This window comes from Artibeus jamaicensis, unplaced genomic scaffold, assembly GCF_021234435.1.
Source record: "Artibeus jamaicensis isolate MK-2021 breed Jamaican fruit bat unplaced genomic scaffold, CSHL_Jam_final contig_1539, whole genome shotgun sequence".
Classification (NCBI taxonomy): Eukaryota; Metazoa; Chordata; class Mammalia; order Chiroptera; family Phyllostomidae; genus Artibeus; species Artibeus jamaicensis.
In genome coordinates this window covers 1,363,008-1,384,989 of record NW_026521299.1, presented here as the reverse complement: position 1 = coordinate 1,384,989, position 21,982 = coordinate 1,363,008, and the positions used below count along the sequence as shown (strand labels likewise).

The 21,982-nt window shown below is 44.7% G+C and overlaps 1 protein-coding gene across 9 annotated transcripts in view; it reads right to left on the bottom strand.

Moving 5' to 3' along the window:
- The window catches only part of ANKS1A (ankyrin repeat and sterile alpha motif domain containing 1A), a 187,332-nt gene that overhangs the window by 132,650 nt on the left and 32,700 nt on the right, over positions 1 to 21,982 (bottom strand). The window contains exon 1 of one of the 9 annotated variants that reach the window (XM_053669078.1): positions 19,038 to 19,607. The exons of 7 other annotated variants lie outside the window; for them this stretch is intronic. In XM_053669078.1, coding sequence (XP_053525053.1) covers positions 19,038 to 19,162 — 125 coding nt within the window. In that variant the 5' untranslated portion in view covers positions 19,163 to 19,607. Of the gene's footprint in view, positions 1 to 298; positions 356 to 19,037; positions 19,608 to 21,982 lie in introns of those variants that run through there. One more of the 9 variants, XM_053669090.1, reaches the window with a different exon arrangement.

Sequence of the window (21,982 nt, the reverse complement as noted above, 5' to 3'; positions counted from 1 at the left end):
CCCAATCAGAATCCCAGCAAGTTATTTTTTGAGTATCAACAAGCTTATTCTAAACTGTATATGAAAACGCAAAAGATCCAGAATAGGCAACACAATAAGGGAGGAAAAGAACAAAGTTGGAGGACCGATACTACCAAACTTTAAGACTTAGTATAAAGCTACAGTGACCAAGCCAGAGTAGTATTTGGGGCATTGGTGAAGCAAAGTCAAACAGCCCTAGCCAGAGTTGGCTCCATTGGTTGGAGTGTCATCCCATAACCAAAGGGTTATGGGTTCGATTCCTAGTCAGCGCACATACCTAGGTTGTGGGTTTGGTCCCTGGCTGGGGTGTACACAAGAAGGCAACGGATAGATGTTTCTCTCTCACACCGATGCTTCTCTTTCTCCCTTCCTCTCTCTCTAAAAAGCAATGAAAAAATGTCCTCAGGTGAGGATAAAAAAAAAAAGTCAAATAGATCGATGGAACCATAGCCCAGAAATACACCCACGCAAATACAGTAAATTGATCTTTGACCAAAAAGTAAAAGTAATTCAATGGAGAAAAGATAACCTTTTCAATAAGTGGTGCTGCAAAAACTGGACATCTGCATGCAAAAAATGAATCTAGACATAGACTTTACAACTTTTAACAGAGAAAGGGAGGGAGAAAGAGGGAGAGAAACGCTGCTGTGAGAAACACTGACTGGCTGCCTTTCGCTCCAACTGAACCAGCAACACAGGCTTGTGCCGCCCTGACTGTGACTCCATCGGGAGACATTCTGCTTTGTGGGGTAACACCCAACGGACTGAGTGAGCCGCTATGACTGGGCGACCTATACCTTTATAAAATTAACTTAAAGTGGATCACAGGTCTAAAAATAAAATGCAAAACTTCTACAAGATAACATAGAAGAAAATGTAGGTAACCTTGGGTTTAACAATGACTCTATAGATACAACACCAAAAGCATGGCCCATTAAAAAAAATTGGTAAGTTGTGCTTCATTAAAATTAACAACTTTTGCTCTGTGAGATGAAAAGACAAGCCATAGACTGGAAGAAAATCTTTGCTAAACATATATCTGATAAAGGATGTCTATCCAAAACATACAAAAAAATTCTTATAACTCAACAGTAAAAAGAACAAATAACCCGGGATGCAAAATCGATATATAAAAATCTTTTGCATTTTTTTTAAGATTCTGTTTATTTATTTTTAGAGACAGGAGAAGGGAAGGAGAAAAAAGAAGAGGAACATCAATGTGTGGCTGCCTCTTGTGCACCCCCCACAGGGGACCTGGCCCACAAACCAGGCATGTGCCCTATCTGGGAATCGAACTGGCGACCGTTTGGTTCACAGGCTGGTGCTCAATCCACTGAGCCACACCAGCTAGGGCTCTGTTGCAGTTCTATACACTTATAACAAAATATCAGAAAAAAAAATAAGAAAATAATCACATTTACAATTGCATAAGAAGAATAAAATACCTGGGAATAAAGCCAACCAAAGAGATGAAAGACCTGTACAGCAATGAAAGAACTGACGATACACACACAAAAAACTGAAAGATATTTACGGCCATGGATTGGAAAATTATTGTTAATATGTCCATAAAATCCAAAGCAATCTACAAATTAAGATAATCCTATCAAAATTCCAATGGCAATGTTCACAGAAATAGAATAATCCTAAAATTTTTATGAACCACAGCAGACTCCAAATAGACAAAACGATCTAAAGAAGAACAAAGATGAAAACATTATGCTCCATGGTTTCAAACTATATTACAGAAGTATAGTAATCAAAACAGTGTGGTATTGGCATAAAAACAGACACATAGATCAATACAATAGAATAAAGTGCCCAGAAAGCAACCCACACACATATGGTCAACTAATTTACAACAAAGGAGCCAAGAATATACAAGGGCAGTCTCTTCAAAATAGTGTTGGGAAAACTGGAAAACTACATACAAAAGAATGAAATGGAACCACTATCTTATACCATACAAATAAATGAACTCACCATGGATTAAAGACTTAAATAGGCAGTAAGGTCCTTGACACGTCTTAGTGATGATTTTTTGGATCTGACACCAAAAGTCAAAGCAACAAAAGCAAAAACAAACAAGCGGGACTATATCAAACTAAAAAGCGACTGTACACAAAGGAAATCATTGACAAAATAGAAAGGCAACCTACTGAATGTGAGAAAATATTTGCAAGTTATATATCTGATAATAGGGTATTAACCAAAACATATAAGAACTCATACAATGCAACAGCAAATATACATATGTATGTGCGTGTGTGTGTGCGTGTGTGTGTGTGTGTGTGTGTGTGTGTATATATATATATATATATATATAGTTAAAATAGAACTTCCATATGATCCAGCAATTCCACTTCTGGGTATTTATCCAAAGAAAATGAAAACACGAACTCAAAAAAATATACGCACCCCCACGTTCACTGCAGCATTATTTACAATAGCCAAGAGTTAAAACAACCTACGTGACCATCAATAGATGAATGGATAAAGAAAATGTGAGATATACAAATACACACACACACAGTTCAGCTGTAAAAAAGAAAATCTTGCCGTATGTGACAACATGGATGCAACTGGAAGGCATTATGTTAAGTGAAGTAAGCCAGAGAAAGAAGACAAATGCAGTATAATGTCATAAGTGAATCATTAAAAAATAGCTCACAGATACAGAGAATAGACTGGTGGGAGTGGGGGCAGGGAAGAGGAGGTGGGATGGGTGAAGGGGGTCAAAAGATACACACTTCCAGTTATAAAACAAGTAAGTCATGGAGATATAATATACAGCATGGAGGTTGTAATTAGTAATATGTATTTTATATATAAAAGTTACTAAGAGAGTAGATCTTAACAGTTCTCATCATGCCCTGACTGGCGTGGCTCAGTCGGTTGGGCACTGTCCTGCAAAGCAAAAAGTCACTGTTCAACTCCTGGTCAGGGCGCATGCCTGGGTTACAGGTTTGGTCCCGGTTGGGGTATGTATGAGAGCCAACGGATCGATGTTTCTCTCCCTCTCTTTCTCCCGTCCCCTCTCTCTAAAAATAAATAAAGTTAAAAAAAATTTCTCATTACACAAAAAATTTGTTTTGTAGCTATGAGTGGTGACAAATGTTAACTACAATTATTGTAGTGGTCATTTCACAACGTGTACAAATACTGAGTCATTTTTTGTGCACCTAAAACTAACACAATGTAATATGTCAATTATACTCAATTAAAAAAATAGAAAAAAAACAATCAAAAATGGGCAGAAGAGCTGCATAGATGCTTCACCAAAGAAGATACAGGTCACAAGGACACATATGAAAAGGTGCTCAACAACGTATGTCATTAGGGAACTGAAAATGAAAATGACAATGAAATACCACCACACACTTAACTTGAATGGCTAAAATTTGAAACACAAGCCCGAACGCTGGTAAGGACATGGAGTAAGAATTTCATTCATTGCTGGTGGGAACGCAAAGTGAAAACAACCACTTTGAAAGCTGCTTGTGCAGTGTCTTACAAAGCTAAATACAGGCTCACTGTACAATTCAGTAACCATGTTTGTAGGTGCTTACTCAAATGAACTGAAAATCTGCCCACAGAAAACCTGCATATGAATTCCTACAGCTGCTTTATTCATAATTTCCAAAACCTGGAACCAACCAAGGTACCCTTCCATAGGTGAACGAATAAACAAACTTTGGAACGCCCAGACAATGGAATATTATTCAGCAATAAAAGAAAATGAGCTATCAGGACAAAAAAAGACATGAATAAGTCTTCACTGTACATTACTAAGTGAAAGAGGGCAGTCTGAGAAGGCTACCAGCGGTGTGATTCCAACTATATGACATTCCAGTGAAGGCAAAACTACAGACACGGGCCCTGACCGGGTGGCCCAGCCGGCTGGGCCTCGTCCCACAAAGTGGAAGGTCGCCGTTCCATTCCCCTTCAGGACACATGCCTGGGTTGCGGGTTTGGTCCCTGGTCAGGGCGTGGATGAGAGGAAACGGATTGACGTTGCTCTCCCTCTCATTCTCCCTCCTTTCGCTCTCTCTAAAATAAACAAATAAAAACTGTAGAGACAGTAAAAAGATCGGCTGTTGCCAGGGACTCAGGGGGTATGGAGGAGGGATGAAACCTGGGCCATTCTCATGTCCGTGATACTATTCGGTGTAATACTGTAATGGTGAATATGCACCACGGTGCGTATGTCAAAGCCCACAGAACTGACAGTTATGATACGAACTTCAGCTAATAACGTATCAGTGATAACAAATGCACCACAGTCAAGATGTTAGCACCACACACATGGGATGTTAAGAGGGAAAACTGGGGAGGGGGGGACGGTGAGGGAGAGAAGGGGTATATGGGAACTCTCTGTACTTTTTTAGCAATTTTTCTATAAACCTGAAACTGCTCTAAAAAAAAAGTCTTTTTAAAAAAAACTCCACACTCCCTGACAATGAACACTAATGCCAGAAATAACAATGTAAATGTATAATCCAAAATACGGGAAGAAAAAAACTAGCATCGGGATAAAAACAGGCACAAGCCAACACTAAGAGGGGCACAATTTCAACAGAGACACAACACTAACCTCCATCCCCCGCCTGCAGGCACAGTTCTCCCTGAGGAATCAGTCTGAGAAACAGATGCGATTATACCAAATCAAAATGTTAGAGATGAGCCCTGGCTGGCGTGGCTCAATGGACTGAGTGCCAGCCTGCGAACCAAAGGGTCACTGGTTCAATTCCCAGTCAGAGCACATGCCTGGGTTGCGGGCCAATTGATGTTATCCATGTTTCTCTCCCTTTCTCCCTTCCTCACCCTCTCTCTAAAAATAATAAAAATCTCTAAATAAAACAAAATATTAGAGATGAAAGAAACTATAGAGATAACCTACCCATTCACTCTTTGGGAACATGAAACCTAAATGTTTAAACTCCTGTTTTAGCTCCTAGAAGCTAATGGATCATTTGTCTTTTAAGCAACTAACTTCAAATCTGGTCCATAAACCCAAGAGAGTATTTGAGCTCTGGCCACTTGTGGTGGGTGTGAACAGCAGACCTTCAGTGACTGCGTCATGTACTGGGCTAAGGCACCAGGTGTTCTCGAGGAGAGCTGGTGGAGAAATATTTCCCTTTAATCTAGTTCCTCAAAGCAGTGAGAGATAGCCAACCAAGGTAAGGGCTAGTGCTCAGAACACACCCAAGTATTTTAACTGGGGGGTGGTGTGAGAAGTTCCACCTGACTATGAAGCTACCTTCAAAGGACTGTGAAAGGAAATGAAACATAATAAACTCTAAAAGAGAAGGCAGCCGTGGAGCTTAAGACCCCTCTGAACACAAATTCCTTAAGGTTACAACTAGGACAACTTTACTCAGAATCTAGTATTTTCTAGGTTAACGTTATGAACCTCTAATAACGTGTCACTCCTAATAATCTCAACAGCTACACCAAGAACAGCCCCTGGAAGGAAGTGTGGGTCTCTCTCCAACACCCCGATGCAGCAAGGTGTGTGGTCAGTCCTGTTCTCAGCAAGGCTGTGGCCCTCTCAGGTTTCCCAGCCCGGGTCACACATCTGGGGCTTTGTGACATCTCTGAAATGTCTTTAAAGAATGGGCAACTGTCCATTTTAAGGGAGTGTTGAACATCAGAGAATCTGATACACCCACTAACATATTAAAAAAGAAAAACTGTATGTTCCTTTTGTCAGATATAAATTATTTGATGATTCAACACTCACTCGTGATTTAAAAATCTCCAATTAACTAAAGTCAGTAATATGAAATGACAAAAAATAAGTTGTAGATTATATATCATCAAAATAAAAATGAACCAGACGATCGCAGTTTGATTCCCAGTCAGGGCACATGCCTGGGTTGCCGGCCAGTTCCCAGCAGGGGACGCATGAGAGGCAACCATACAGTGATATTTCTCTCCTTCCCTTCCTTTCCGCTCTAAAGATAAATAAAATCTTTAAAAAATAAATAAACAAAAATGAAATAAATTTGTTAAACATGAAAAAAATCTTAAAAAAATACACAAAACTGATGGAGAAATTGAAAGTAGGGAGAGACACTACAGATTTTTTTCCATTGTCAGAATGTGTATTAGTAATTTTTAAATAATATTTTTGTTTCACAAAAGTTAGAATCAGCAGTACTGGCTCAATTAATTTTATATCAAACACATAGAGAAGACTGTCTTTAAAGAATTACCAGGAAGAAGTTCTCAATTACACAGACTGACACAAACTCAACCATCTCTCATTTCTGTTTTCCCTGCAAACGCTAATCTTCACCACATGTGTCACATGTAGGGTCCTGGAGGGGCCTCAAGGATAAAGGTCACACCAAGTAAACTGCCCCGACCACTCTGCACACTAACGACATTTTTCAAGAGAAACAATACAAAATGGCACATTCCAGGGTTCTTGGATCCATCTTCAGGTCAGTGAACTTCCATCAGTCAACTCTGAGAGCTGGGCCAGATAAGGAACGTATAATTAATCTTTTCATTATCTTCCAACTTTGCAGCAGTTGTTTTCCAGAGCTCACTATGAGGAATCTCAACTTGAGAGACACAAAGTACTCATCAGACAGTGCAGAATACACTCTGTTCTTAGGTCCACACAGTGCTTATCTTGTGACTGTTCTTGGCTCAAAAGACCGGAGAACAGTGAGTGCCTGAGAAGTCAGTCTGGAGATAAGAGCGGCAGGGGCCACCTGACCAGGGCCCCGAGGACTGAGGCTCCGGGAGCTCACACCACGGCACTTCCCGCCTGCTCCGGGGCCTCGGCCGCTGCCACAGGGGCTGGGGAGCAGCTGCCACGTTTCTCAGATGATCAAAATGTGAAAAGGCCACAGAAACATAAAATGCTCCTGATTCCTCAAGTTTTCTGTGGCTGATTTTCCACCATCATCTATTTTGCACATGTTTCTTCAAAACAAAACAAAATCATTAACAAATACTATGTGACTAAATGAAAAGCATTAATTGTCCTTAACATATTGCCCAATATTTTTATTTTTAATTACTTGAAAGCAAACAGCACATCACCATAGTACATGTCATAATATTGCTTAGACAAACTAGACTCATCATGATAAAAAGATTTATCAAGTACATCCTGCAACCCAGATGTCCACTGAAAAAACAAGACCTGCAAATAAATCCCACCAACCTGATGAAAGGCAGAATCAGACTAAGCAAGGTTGGTGAGCGTACTTTTGAAATCCCCCCAGTGAAGCCGCTGAAGAGACCCCCACTCCCTGCCTGCCGGAGGTGTGCTTTCCGATCTGTCCCACCCCAAGAGGCACAGTGTACGCCCGGGGCAGCGGGCTCCTGTGGCCGCCCTCTACTCCAGCTGCCTGTTCAAGTGACAGAGCTCATTTGACTGCAGTTCAAGACCACAACTGTCCATTATCTTTACTGGTGATAAAAGTGGTATTTGCATCTCCATCTGCATGACTTTATGTGTATGTTACTCTCTTCAGTTGTTTCAGAAACAACTAAAGAGAGGTATTCTTTAATTCGCTCCCTTACACCTACCAGGTTTTTCGGACTATAAGACACGTGCACCCCCCCCCCCACTGGGAGGAAAATGCAGCGGCAACCCTGCTCCTGCCTCCTGCGACCCTGCTCCACCACCACACTGCACCCCCTACAGCGAGCCAGGTAAGCTATATTCGGACTATAAGACACACCCCCATTTTCCTCCCAAATTTGGGGGGAGTGCGTATTATAGTTCGAAAGATGCGGTAATTAAAGATGGCCCCCAAAGAACCTGAGATCAGTGTTCCAAGCACTCAGTAAAAAAGAAACACTTGAGTGTGACAGCAATGCACTTCTGAGGGAGGGACAGAACAATGAGCCACGTAAGTGCACAGCCCAGACCGCAGCCACGAATGCCACGCGACAAACATTTGTGCACCAAGGGGCAGATGTCTACATGCACGAGGAACAGGGTGATCTGTGCCAGGGCAGGGCGATGGCACAGGCCCTTTCTACTCAGTAACTCCACCCACTCCTCGAGGGGGAGGACAGCTCTCTTCGGGCAAGACACTGGAGACCTCCTGTGCCCCAACTCAAAAACGCCTAAAGACTGAATTTTTTGGAGCCAGTTGAGCAGGCCTAAAAGGGCTATTCCCAATCTCCTTGATGCCTAAATTCGTTTAAGAAAAAGGAAAGCCTTTTAAGCTGCAACCAGAAACACATGGCCATATCCCCACTGGTGTGGCTCAGTGGAGTAAGTGCTGGCCTGTGAAGCAAAGGGTCGCAGGTTCGATTCCGTCAGGGCACACGCCTGGGTTGTGGCCAGGCTCCAGGTGAGGGCTCGTGAGAAGTAACAACAGATTTGATGTTTCCCTCTTTTTCTTCCTCTTTTCCCCTCTCTCTGAAAATAAGTATTTTCTTAAAAGAAAGAAATGGCTTAAAGTGTGCTTTAAAATGGTTGAGAAGTAATGCATTCACTCAACTACACTTCGATTATGAATAAACGGCATCAGAGCCTGGCTTGGATGGAGGGAAGAAGAGAACAGGGGTCACTAGGCACCTTACGTAGAAGGGAGGTCACTGCAGAGGGAGGTGTAGGTTGGGATGACAGAGAAGGACGTAAGCCACCATTTAAAATGATGATGCCCAGAGAATTCAATGACAAAGGAAAGTGTCCGTGATTCATTTTGCACCAAGTCATAGAAGAGTAAAGGCTCTGAGGTAACTGACAGTTCAGGCCCCAGACCCGCTGTGGGCCCCATGAAGAGTGATGTCAGATGGATGCTCCTAAGGCCCAGCGCTCATCGTTGTCAGCTCACTGCAAAACTGCCAGTGGCACACGCATCTTTCAAAACGAGACCAGAATGACTGAGGAGTGGACTGATGACTTGTGTGACCCAGCCGTAACTGGTTTTTCCCAATCTTGTTTTCTTCTTCCCTGCTCCGTAGCCCACCGAGTCAGCACAGGTACCTTTCCTCCACACAGGCACAGCCTCCTCCACGTGGATGCCTCCCCACCCGCCGCCTCCTGCAGAGGCGGCCTCCTCTGTGATGGTTGCCGTGGTCCTCCGCCCACAGGAGCAGGCCTGCACGTGCCAGGTGCTCCGCTGAGGCTTTACCTAATTTACACTGTGTAATCCTCACCACTACCCTGTGAAATAGGCACTTACCATGCCTATAAACCAGGTGAAGAAACTGAGTCTTAGAGAAACAAAATAACTCGGCCTAGGGCCTTCAATAACGTTTACTAAACCAGGATTTGAACCCAGGCACTTTCAGAGCCCAAAGCCACAACTCCTGTGCCTTTCTGTGCGACGCGTCCAGAAAGGCTGTCTGGATTTCTAGTGTACTTAACCTGTTCACACTATTTAGCATGTATCAGAGACTTCGTACAGGAACTGCAGACCGGGGTGGTCTGGAATTACGGCAGTGCTTCCGACCACCAAGGAAGCAAACACATTCTAGGCACTGGGACGGTCTGGCAAAAGGCTGGCAAGCGAAGCACATAAATGGTTGAATGGGGACTTGAACTGTTTTCCCTAGGCCTAGAAAGAATATAGAGAACTGAATGTCAAGGTAATGACTTCAATATTGTATCCATGGTGAGCCATCAACAGCTTGAGGCCCTTCGCCAGCCTCCTGCCAACAGTCACAGAGGCAACTGGGGCTCCTCAGAGGCACCCCATAGCTGTAAAGAAAGGTCTAGCCAGCGTCTCATACTCTCCAGAATCAATACCTTGATGGCAGCGGCCGCCCTGGCCTGAATCTGGCCACTGGGAGTGAGGGTTCGCCAGCATGATGTGCACCCCCACATCTCATGGCACACTTACAGACCAGGGCAGGGGAGCACTCCGAACGGGTTCTGACACTCTCCTACCAGCACCTAAGGACGTGCTAATCCCACCACCACTTTTGGAGGGGGCCGGTTATAAATAAGCAACTTGTACCTCCTTTCTTTCAAGGTTCTCCTTTCATAGCCAGCGGCCAGAGATATTTAGGGAATATTAATGATGCTTTTAATGTTAAGATGCTGGTGTGTATTTTACCCAGTGGGGCTTCAACAACATATTAATTTTAAATGTTTATGCCTTCAGGATTCGGTTTAAAGAAAGGAGATAACTAAAGCTACTGGAAAGAGGAGCCCAAATATCTCATGCAGTTCCCTTCCTCATGTTCAAGCACAAACAACCAAGTCCAACAAGGTCAGCAAGTCCCAGCTTTACATCTCATCTCAGCAATTTTTAATGCAAACTAACACCAGGGTAGTCCCACTTCTGAGCCAAAAGATGAGGCATCAAAAAACGTAAACCAGCCCATCCCTGTGCAGAGAAGCATGAAAACAGAGCCAGATCTCCTGAGCACGGACAACGGACAGAACTCGAAAGACGTTCTTATATCAGTGTTGATGGGAAAGGCCTCACGTGGCCATTGCCCTACAAAGGGAAATAAAAGCACATGAACAAGGAAACCTGAGCAGCCAGGTACTTGAAGTAACTAGAAAAAGTGCTCCACAGCAGTCTATTTCAAAAAATGGCAACGTGGAAAGGATCAAGTTTAGAAGAAGGGGGGAAGGAGCAAGCGAGGGGAGTAAGACAAGACTGTTTAGCTGACATGTAGACACTTTTTTCTACAAATGCCTTAGCCAAAAGAAACAGGTTTCACATGTGTAAGAGCAAGGGAAGCTGGGCTCAGAGCCAACTTGTCACGAAGCCTAGTTTCCAACACTTACTAAAAGGCAAAGCTGCAAGAATTTTTTCTTATGTGACCTTCCGGGGGAGGGAATGCAGGCAAGGCCCCTGAGCTACATGCAAATGCAAATGAGAAATGGGTGCTTGCCTCGTTGGCTGGAGCATCATCCAGGACACCAAAAGGATGCGGGCTTGATTCCCCGTCAGGGCACGTACCTACGTTGTGAGTTTGATCCCCAGTTGGGGCGCATTGGGAAGCAACCAATCGATGTTTCTCTCTCACATCAATGTTTCTCTCTCTCTCTTTCTCTCTCTCCCTGCTTCTACTCCCCTTTCTCTATCTCTCAAATCAATACACATACCCTAGGGTGAGGATTTAAATGAAAAAGAAAATGGGTCCTTCAGTAAGGCCAAAATAATTTAAAGCTAACCAAGCTCTAATACATAGTGATCTGGTTGCCACATCTGGTTTCCCTAGAAAAAGGGAAAAGAATGGACGCGGCAACCAGATCTCAGAGTATATTTGTCTAAGGCCACAGGCTTCTGGAATAACAGCCATGAATTATGAGCTATCGATGGCCATATTCAAAAGAACCCATAATATCCTCAAATGAAAATAATGCTTAATTACATTAATCTTCATCTAATTTATGAGTATTTTTAAAAGGCATTAGCCCTGAAACCTCTTTTGAAAGGTGTCAATCAAGGCCACAAAAGAGCAGGAAGAAACACTGATACATCAAAGGAAGCTGAGCGTTTGAAAAGCAGTTGCTTCCAGACTTCAATTGTTTTCCATGTAGCGATCCAAAGCGGCCTTTCCAGTCACTCGTGCACAACCCCTTGCCAACTGGCATTTAAAATCTTTTTAAGCTTTCATTCCTAATAGCTGACTTCAAAAAAAAAATCCATTTAGCCAATGTCTCTTAGTCTAAAAAGTAGTGATGGAATGATCTGTAACAGAAATTTAAATTCCACACTGTCAAACAAAACTTCCAAAAAGGAACCACATTTTTTAAAGCTCGACAATAAAAAGGCAAGTGATCCAATTCAAATATGGCCAAAAGGCTAGAAAAGATATTTCTCCAAAGAGATAAAATGGCTAATAAGCAAATGAGGCTGCTCAGTTTCATTAGCCACGAGGGAAAAGCAAATCAAAAATCATTTTTTTACCCACTAAAATGCTTAAAGTAAAAGAGACAATAACAAGTGTTGACAAGGATGTGGAAAAACTGGCACCTGCGATACAAAAATAAAATTTGCTTCTAAGAGTCCTCAAAGCTGAGAAGACACTAAGGTCTAAGTTTGAAAAGTCTTTAACTAATATCAGCATAAAACCCTTCTCTTGACCGAAGTGATAAGAAAGAAGGATCATTTCTGATGGGCAGCTTACCAACTAGGATGGGGACTCAGCTACATCTGTGACCACAATCATGGGAATGAGGCAAAATAACACTTCTTAAGAGACAGAACATTCTTAAGCTTGCAAAACTGTGGTTAATTTCCATGAAAGGAAACTGTACAAAGGCAGAGAAACTGTTTCGTCAGAGACAGGCAGAAGAACAGGGAGGAAACAAAGAACGGGAGAGACAAATTAGAGCTGGCCAGAGGTCATCTTGATCAACCCTGACGCAATTCTGTGCAGTAAACATTAGCATCCCTATTTTACGAAGGAACCTAGGGTGTAGAAGAGTGAAGCAGCCTGCCCAGGTCGCACAGTGTGTGCAGGGCTGGAGTTTGAACCCCGTTCTGCTAACTCCACAGCCTGGGCCAAGGCCACATGGGCCATCCACGCACCTTCCGTCACACTGAAGCTTGCTCTCTCCGTTCTGTTCCTGTGCTTTATCCATCTGCTCACCTTGCTGACCCCCCAAACACAGCGTGGGAGATGCATCTACCAACCCCTTGCTAAATCCCTCCCCCAATAAGTAATGAGAAAAATGTAAAGATCGGTACTAAAAACAAAACTATGAATATTCCAATAGACTGGGAGAGTTCAGGAACACATCCGATGTGGCTGGCAACTACCCACTGATGGGTGAACTAAGAAGACCCAAACCTTTTATTTAGTTAAAATTAGTCTTTCAGAATCCCATGTGGGGAGGAGACAGGGGTAGATAGCTATCATAAAAGATAGCTAAAAAGAAAAACGTCATCCATGAATTTCAGAAGTCATACAGCATGAACATGGAGAGTAAGCCAGAACTATAAGGAAATAAAATAGGATAAAAATAAGGCTTATTAGACAAGGTATTTCTTAGAGGTTTCAGTTTCATAACGAAAAGTAATGGTTAATCAGCATGACCTTTACAATAAAGAGAGAGGTACATATTTTTGAATAAAGAAACAAGAGCAGCAAATTGTAAGCCAAGAGGCAGATAGCTAAAATCACAATGACGATGATGAAAAGCAAACCCTGGAAAACGGAGCTGTTCCAGGCAGAGAGCTGCTACCAGAGGAAGTCAAACATGGGCGGACACAATTACCCACCCATCGTAATCTCACCAAGTCCCTGCCATGCCAGGTACTTCTGCGCATGAGTCAAAGTGTGTGAAATCTGCCCTATCCAGAGGCTCAGCTGGTGGGAGCATCCTCCCATACACCACAAGGTTGCAGGTTCAATCCCCGGTCAGGGCAGCCAATCAATGTTTCTCTCTCACACTGATGTTTCTCTCTCTCTCTTTCTCAGTTTTTCCTCCCTTCCCCTTCCTCTCTAAAATCAATAAACATATCTTTGGATGAGGACTTTTTAAAAAAATGCTTCTGTGTCTTAAAAAAACAAAAGGTACATGAAATCTAATCAAAAGAGGCCTAAATGAGAACCACCACCACAACAAAACAAATAGGCCGAGAGCCCGCAAGTACTAACAGTACTGAGTAGTTACTACCTTCTGGATAGCACTTTAAGCACTTTATCGTAAGGCCTTTATGGAGATAAGAATTATCTACATTTTACAGAGGAGGTTAAAAAACTAGTCCAAAACCTCACAGCCACTGAATTCTAGGCACTTGATGAAAACTCTCACTTCATGACAAGTCTTATCTTCATTAAGATATCAGATCTGGAAACCGAGGCTCAAAGACATTAAGTGACTTGCTCAGCCAACAAACGGGCACAGCCAGTGCTCAGACCAGGTCTGCAGGACTCAAAAAAGCATCTGCCCCCTCTGGCGTCATACCATGTGACATTCCCAAACAAATTCATCAGTAGAACTAAAGACACACAAACAGAAGACACAGAAAACGCCACGGCAAGTGGTGGCCCCAGGTACCTGAAGGGAGTCTGTGAAACAAAGTGGTTAACAGCAGGGCCCCAGAGCCCCGCCCGCCAGGGCTCCATCCAGGCCCAGCACTGGGTGTGCAACTCTGGGCAAGCTGCTTGGCCATGCTGTGTCGCGGTTTCCTTGTCTTTAAAGTAGGGTAACAATTGTGCCCTCCTCACAGGGTTTTGTTGTAAAGATTCGATGAGGCCACACTTGGAAAGCGTGACAGTGTCTGACCTACGCAGTGAGCACAGAAAGGCGGGGAATGAAACAAAGCGAACACAGAGAAGGCCCTCACCCCATCCATGCTGCTATGATAGTGCTCTTCTCGCGGCTGTTGGGCTACAGCCCAGGCCTGGGGACGCCAGGGCTCTTTCTTATCCCAAACATGGCAGCTTCCCTGGGACAGAGTGCTCCTGACAGAGTGACTGCAAGCCTAAAAGTCAGAGACCTTTCAGTGGTCCTGTGCCGCCTGGGGCTCTAAAGGGCCGCTCTCCTCTTTAACTGTGTTTCTTTTTTCTCAGCCTCAACAGCAATCACGTCACTGGCAGTGCCTGACTATGGCAGTGAGGGCTGTACAGAGATTTAAAATAGCAGAAGGGAAGACAATATCCAACTTCCATCAGGTTCAGAGGTGCCCTATGGAAAACGGGGTTGAAGCCCAAATACCACCTGATACTCTGAGAAGCCTGTGGCGCAAGAGGACCTGGGGTTATAACCAGTAATACAGTTGAACAGTAGCTACAGAGAGCAAATGCCAAGTCTGCATAGAGCAGACTCGGTGGAGCTGGACGTCCTGTGAATGAATGGAAGTAATGCCAGCCTTGCCTACTGCTCCTTCGTTGAAACTGCAGCCAAAGGGAGCCACCTCAGTGTGGGGAATGGGGCTGCTCTTGGCTGTAAGGGGTAATTACTTCTGCAATGATCACAAAACCTTCCCCTAACCTACTCCTGCAACCCCCTTCTCCTCTCTCAGACCAGTTCTGTGTACAGCCATCATCACATGGGAGTGGAGACTCAGGCCACCTTGTGCTTGTCTCTCCTGTGTCTCTGTCAGTCACCAAATCCTGTATGTTACAGGACTATTTCAAAACTTGCCCGCACCTACTGCTTCCTCTTCATCCCCACTCAGTCCAGACGCACATGAGAACAACATCCCAGCTGGCCTTCGGACTCCGGTCACTCTCCACCCTGCAACCCACCCTGCAAGTCCACAGCTGACTCGCCTGCTTTAACACCCAGTTCCTTACCTGTGGATGTTGTTCCACAGCTAAGAAATCCCCAGGGCCCTGCTACAAAAACTAATCTTTAGATTAGTGTTGGAAGTTACCAATCTCTTCCACCTTCATGCCCTGAATCATGTACCCAATCAATTTCCCACCACCCTACCAGGTTTCCTTACAGCTTCTAGCACACGAGCCCCTACTACTTCCCCGACCTTGCACACACTGCTCCCCTTGCAACTGTTCCTGCCTAATTAAAAACTTCAGCCCATTTCAGGCCCCATCAAGAAAGTTCTCCTGAACACGTCTCCCTCGACTCACCTCCTTCTCCGAATTTCTTCTAGCAGGTGTGTCTGCACCACGTTGTTTTACATTGTGACACTACTGAGGACTTAGTATGTGCCAGGCACAACTGCAAATGTTCATCTGATCTTTACAGCGGTCTGACTGAATTAAGCTCATTTACAAATGGACAAACTGAGGCACAGACAGGCTAACTGGCCCAGGATTCGCAGCAGGCAGTCCTGGAGCCAGGATTAAACCTGGTGCCAGGGCCCAAACTCCTGACCACTACAGAATAATTACAGAATGCTTAATACTGCACCATGATTACAAGACACTCAAGAGCAGGGTCCATGCCTATCCCCCCACGGCCCGTCCCCAAAGCCGCACACTAACAAACACTCCTCCATAAATGATGACAAGGAAAAGAGGCCAGGTGCCCCGTCGGGAGCTGGTTCTGGTCCTAGCAGCAGCTCAAAGAGGAGCTTTGCTCCTCCTGGGAGGCTGTGGGGCGCAGGGAAACGGGGTGAGGAAGCAGCAGCACCCTTTAAACTAACCCCTGATTAATGTGAGTGCTCCCATGTAAAGTGCACCTCAAGCACCGAGACAGAACATACCTGGTCTCTGTCCGAACACTCGGCACCTCCAAGTCTGCAATTCCACAGTCAGAAATACTCGTTTTAAGGAATTCAAATAAACTGAACTGTATGATGCAAATTTCAAGGGGTCACAAAACAATTCAAAAGGTTTCATTTTGGCAACTCCAAACTGATGACGTCTCCTTAGGGAAGGGTCCTTGGCTTCACCTGCTTCACCCACCCCCACCTGGAAGTCCAGGGACAGAGACCATTTATCTCTGATATCAGTGGCCCCGGGAAGAAGAATGGCTCCAGGAGGCTGGGAACACCACACTTTTTGAGAACTCTAGAAGCTTCTGAGGGATTTTCCTTCTCCCTTAAACACACCCAGTCCCAGGCACAGATGGTCACGGGAGTCCATGAGCGGCCCTCGCAGAGGTCTCCCGACTACCACACGTAAGCTCCCCATGCTGCCACCTCCCAGAGGCTGGAGGTGTGTCCCGGGCAGTCCGAGACTCCAGATGGCCTGCGCACCTCACCTGCGCCCTCTGCAGGGCAGCACGCCGGTGGCTGGACTGGCGACACTTCTTTACTACAATCCGTGACCACGAGAAAATAGACACCACACTGGAGAAACAACTGTACAGGTACAACCCCTGTCAGAGTTGTTCTCCACATTGGCCTAGGATGTGTTAATACGCATGATAAAACGTGAGCCTTTTTACCGCCTCCTCTCATTTTACCTCCTAATTCTGATCCACTCCTGATGGAAACCCCTCAAACTCTCTTTAAAGCCGGTTTTCTCACCTCCGGCGCTACTGACATTTTGGCCGGGTAACCCTGGTGGTGGGCCCCTCGCTCTGGACGATGCTTCCAGTGCCCCTGGTCAGACCTGCCAGATGCCGCCCCCACCCCCAAGCTGTGACAACACACACTGCCGATGTCGGGGCCAGGAGGGTCACCCCAGCTGACGATCACTTCCCTAAAGAAACAAAAGAAAGCTTAATTTGGCCTGAATCCCAGGGCACCCCTCACACCTACTTTCAAGCTGAAATTACTTTCCCCTGATTTCCAAGCTCCACACACCATTCCCCAGAATTCTATCAACAAAATCACTCTGAATAAGTCTCTATTCTTGGCAGAGGGCTCTTCCCCCATGTCTTCGTCACTTATGTCTCCCTTATGGTTTCCCTTGTGGTTTTTGCTCCAGGAAGGTCTAAGTTTCCCACTCAGCCCCACCTGGGCCCCCAGCCGGCCCTCCCATCGCACACAGTGCGTGAAGTCCTCTCTGCAAGGCCTGACCCCGCTCACCGTCCGGCCACAGCCAGTGTCTAACCAGACCCCCTTCTCTGGCTCGCTGAATGTCACTTGTCACACACGACTTCAGGAAAGCTGGGGGAGAAAAATGTACTAAAGATGGTTTATAAAAGGCCTAAAACAAATGTGTTTCATTTTTTTAAAGTAGTCATTTACAGAGGATAGGAAAGAAGTCAAGTCTGCTAAGGTAGTCGAGGTTTCTGAGACAAGGGTGATGCGAAACTGTAACTAGTACAGACCAGTAAGGTACCAGAATTAAGTCTCCTTGTAAATTAATACAAGGAAGAAACATGGGGATGCTTGGAAGTCCTACAGAAATAAACACAATGTAAATGCTGAGTTGCCAATTTAAAAAAAAGTTTTCAACAGCGAAGAAGCAAGGAGTAAGTAGGTAGAAAAAGTAAAAATGACACTAAACGCAATTAAGACTCTTCTAAGACGAGGTAGTACTAATAAATGTAACACCAAACAGATTGTTATGCTTTTGTCTCTCTAATCAGTTTGCCTTCTCCTCCACCCCCTTGATCATTTCAGACAGATTCTCTTGAAATGGCAGGAGCTGCCCAAGCGGAAATCCCGAAGTCCCTGCGCCAATGGTTGCCAAACCACTTCCAGAGACAGCAGAGCTGCAGAGAGACAGGAAACGTAATGAATTACCCCAAAGAACACCTCCTTCAGGAAGGGTTAAGGGCTGAGAGAATAGGAAACTGCGCGTGTAGAAGTTTTTCGGAGTAGAAAGTGTATGTAAGTCTTCAAGGATTTTTACGAGGGCTACAGTGAGTGCTGAGGGCATGGGTCTCCGGGACCTACACATGCATCGTGAGAACAAAAGCCTGAAGATGGCTGAAAGAAAAGCTGGAGGAGGCTGTATCTGAAAAAGCAGACACTGGCCAACCTCACAGACCTTGCTGAGTGGTTCATATTAACACCCACAAATACAGAAGAAAACAAAACTATGCACACCAAAAACCCCTCCATTCAATGCCAAGTACAAAAAGATCCTGAGAGGCCATGGGGCCAAGCCAATATTCCCAGTGCATTCACTGTCCACGGAGCTGGCTTTTTAAAACTCCCTCTAGATGTCTGAAGTCCCTACCTCTGGCAAAAGGACTGGACCGTCAAAAAAAATGCAGACACCCCTCAAACAGCTTGCCAGCCCTTTGTGCACGGAGCGGTGAAAAGCAGTGTAGAGCCCGACAGGGGGTGCAACACAGGCCTGTAAGTGAGGGTCAAAAAGCTGACCCACCTTCCTCTCTGCATCTGAATGCAGGAATCTTTCCCAGAGTCTCAAAGGAAGAAAGGCTCCTCTCTTCTCTCTCCCCTATAATCTGATCATTACATTCTGTCTGTGACGTGGTTACATAGACTTTGTTCTAAATACAACTTAGGAACATTCTGAGCTTGAGCAAGTGGCTAAAACTTAAAGGCTCTTCCTCCTCATCTCAGGGTGTTTGACTCCCCACCTCCTCGAGCTACAGTGTGAATTACTAAAATGTAACAGGAAACATGACTCCTCCAGAACCTGGCACACAGAAAGCATTCAGTGTGTGCCACTAACATTATCTTCAGTTGCCCCTTTCTGTGAGGTTCCTCCACTGTCTTCAGATACGGTCAGAACAGACAACCCAAAAGAGAAAAAAAAGCTTCACTGAGTCCCTCAGCCCCCAAACTCACCTTACTTCAATTCTTCCTGCTCCGGCCAAACTCTGGAAGTCAATGCTCCCGGTCCCAGTGGCCTTCCCCGCCCATTCACTGCATGTCCTCATGGCAACACCAGCTCCCCACCTTAAGAGAACCATATTCTCAAAGATCAGCAATGCACACAATCCCCAAATCCAATCTCAGTTTTCATCCTGCATGATCTCTGAAGCCCCTGACACAGTTGATCAAACTTTCCCTTAAACTCTCTCTTCCCTTGATTTATCATAGCTTCCTAGACTTCCGTTCTTGCTGGTTCCTCCCATGGCGGCTTCTCTGACTCCTCCCTCTGGTCCTGGGTGTAGAAGCACGTGCGGCTCTTCACTCTGTACCCCCTTCCTCTGCACATGCCTGCTCCCGGGAATGCGGTCGCCTTCACTAACGTTCCTCGCCACCTTCCGTCGAGATGAACCCCAGAGCTACACAGACTGACTGCCAGTGAGCCTACGCAGAGTCTTACATGTACACGAAGGAAAGCATACTGTGAGGACAGGCTGATCTCCGCAAATTTGCTGAAACACAAAGCCAGCTGCACTGAGCAAGGTGGCAAAGCCATGTTAATGGCCAAAACAATGTATCAAAATAATAGCTTGAATTGGCAGGTTTACAAAATGCCTAAATTTCTCATGACATCTCCAGCCCAGACAGTTGCAGTGCAGTGGTTAGGGATGTGGGCTCTGGAGCCACCATGCACCCTGACTCATCCACTAACTAGCTCTCTAATGTTGAACCTGTTACTTCGCTTCTCTGTGCCTCATTTTGCTCATCTGTAAAATGGGGATAACAGTGCCTATTCATATGGCTTTGTGGGGATTTAATGTAAAGCAAGAGCACAGGGCTCAGAATACATAAGTACACTAGAAATTATAGCTGCTGTTGCCGTCTGCTTACTCATTAAGTTCAGAGCCATAGTCAAAAACGTAATGTCAATTACAACATCCCGACACAGACAGGGTAACAGTCCACGTAGGAAACAGAGCAAGGCACAATGCTATGAATGACCTGCATATAATATAACCTGGAGAAGGATACCAATTTATTCGGAACACCTAGATATGTTCTTCTGAGTCTCCCCCAAAAAGTCTGTCAGGTCCTAACATTTGTTTACCAAAAAAAGTCCCTGATTCTTTTACCAGCCAACAGCTGCCAACAACACGAAGTCTGCAGTGGCTCCTTTTGGACCCGCTTCCAAAAGGAACCTTAAGATTTTGTGAACATGAAGTATCAGTTGTTCTGATAAATAAGTCATTACCTACAACAGCTTCTGATCCGAAAGCTTTGAGTTATACTTAAGCTTTTTGAGAATATAAGTCATCACACAGGTATTTTTAAATAATAAAACTTTAAATAAACTTTTTAAAGTTTTAAAAAAATGTTACCATGTTTGAAGGACTTAAAATCAGCACAGGGCTTCTTTCTCCTGTATTTTCGGAGTTCTTACAGAATTTCAGAACTGGATACTTTTGAAGTCGAGACTTTCACCAGCAGCCACATTTGGAAGCTTCTCTGAGGGTCCTCTTTGTACCCTCAGCTTGGGTGGGAGGCTGAACCAACCAGAGGAGGGGGGGACTCCTCGGGTGCCACCCAGGCTGGCCAGGCGGACCGCAGTGAAAACAGCTTGGCAGGTGGACACCATTAATCACGAGAGGGCTTGCCAGTCCCATGGTGTATTTTTAAAACATGCCAACAGAAAATTAAACTGGGATGATTTTTACAAAAGGCTGGTATCCTAACAATCCTTAGAGTAGAGAGAACATATACAATTCTGATTCAGGTTACTACCCAGATGATGAGTTGTAGTGCCCAAAAAACATAGTTTACAAAACCCATCTATGTTTCTTTTAAAGATTGTATTTTTATTTTCTTTTATAGAGAGAAAAGGGGGGGAGGAAGAAAAACATCAATTGGTTGCCTTTCACATACCCCTAACCAAGGACCTGGCCTGCAACCCAGGCATGTGCCCTGACCAGGACTCGAACTGGTGACCTTTTGATTTTCAGGCCAGCACTCAATCCACTAAGCCACTCCAATCAGGGCCCATCTATGTTTTGATTTTTTTAAAAAACATATTTTTTAAAAAACTATATTCGGACGAGAGATGGAGCCCATTCTTTGGCAAGCAGCGTATTTCCCTGGGGAGCCTTTACACAGACTCTCCTGGGATGTGCTGTGTACTTCGCACCAACCAGAGATCCAGGTGGCCCAGTGGGCAAGACTGATTCTATTTTTAACTTTTGGACAAACCAAGAAATGAAGATACAAAAATAGATGTTTCTCTGCTCCTTCTCCCCAACGTTCCCAAGCTTATTGTTTTGCCCATAACCCTTTGCTGCTTGCATGAGCCCCGGTGTTTTTGCTATTGAAGTACTGCAGTCACACAATACTATACCGTATTCAACTCCGCACCTTCCCAACAGAAAGGATGGATCCCTTTAATGATCACCTCTGAAGTTTAACTGTACTGCTCCTTAGAGAAGAGGCCGTAAGGCCCTGGGAAGGTAGCTGTGGGCAGGGAAGCGGGCAGCCAGCAAGTCTTCAGCCTGGCAGTGAGCACAGGACCAAAACAGCAGGTGCCTGAAGCCAGAGACACCCAGGTTTAGGGCTCAGCTGTGACCTCTACTAAGCTGGATGACTCAGCCAGCTTCACACAATTCTTTAATAGGTCTATCTGCATCTAAGTGGAGGAGCTGAGGGTTAATTCAGTTAAGAGTGTATCCAAAAAGCCTGCAATAACATCTGAAACAAGTAGGCTTAATGAATGTCATTTTCATTCCCAAACCCGGACGCATCTTTAAAAACCGCCCGAGTGAGGGAACAGGGAAACACCTGAGCAAGCTCGTGGCTACAGAAAACAGGCAAGCAGACCTGTTCATCAAAACATAGTTTAAAATGTTTTGTTGGAATCTTTTCTAAAGAAGAAA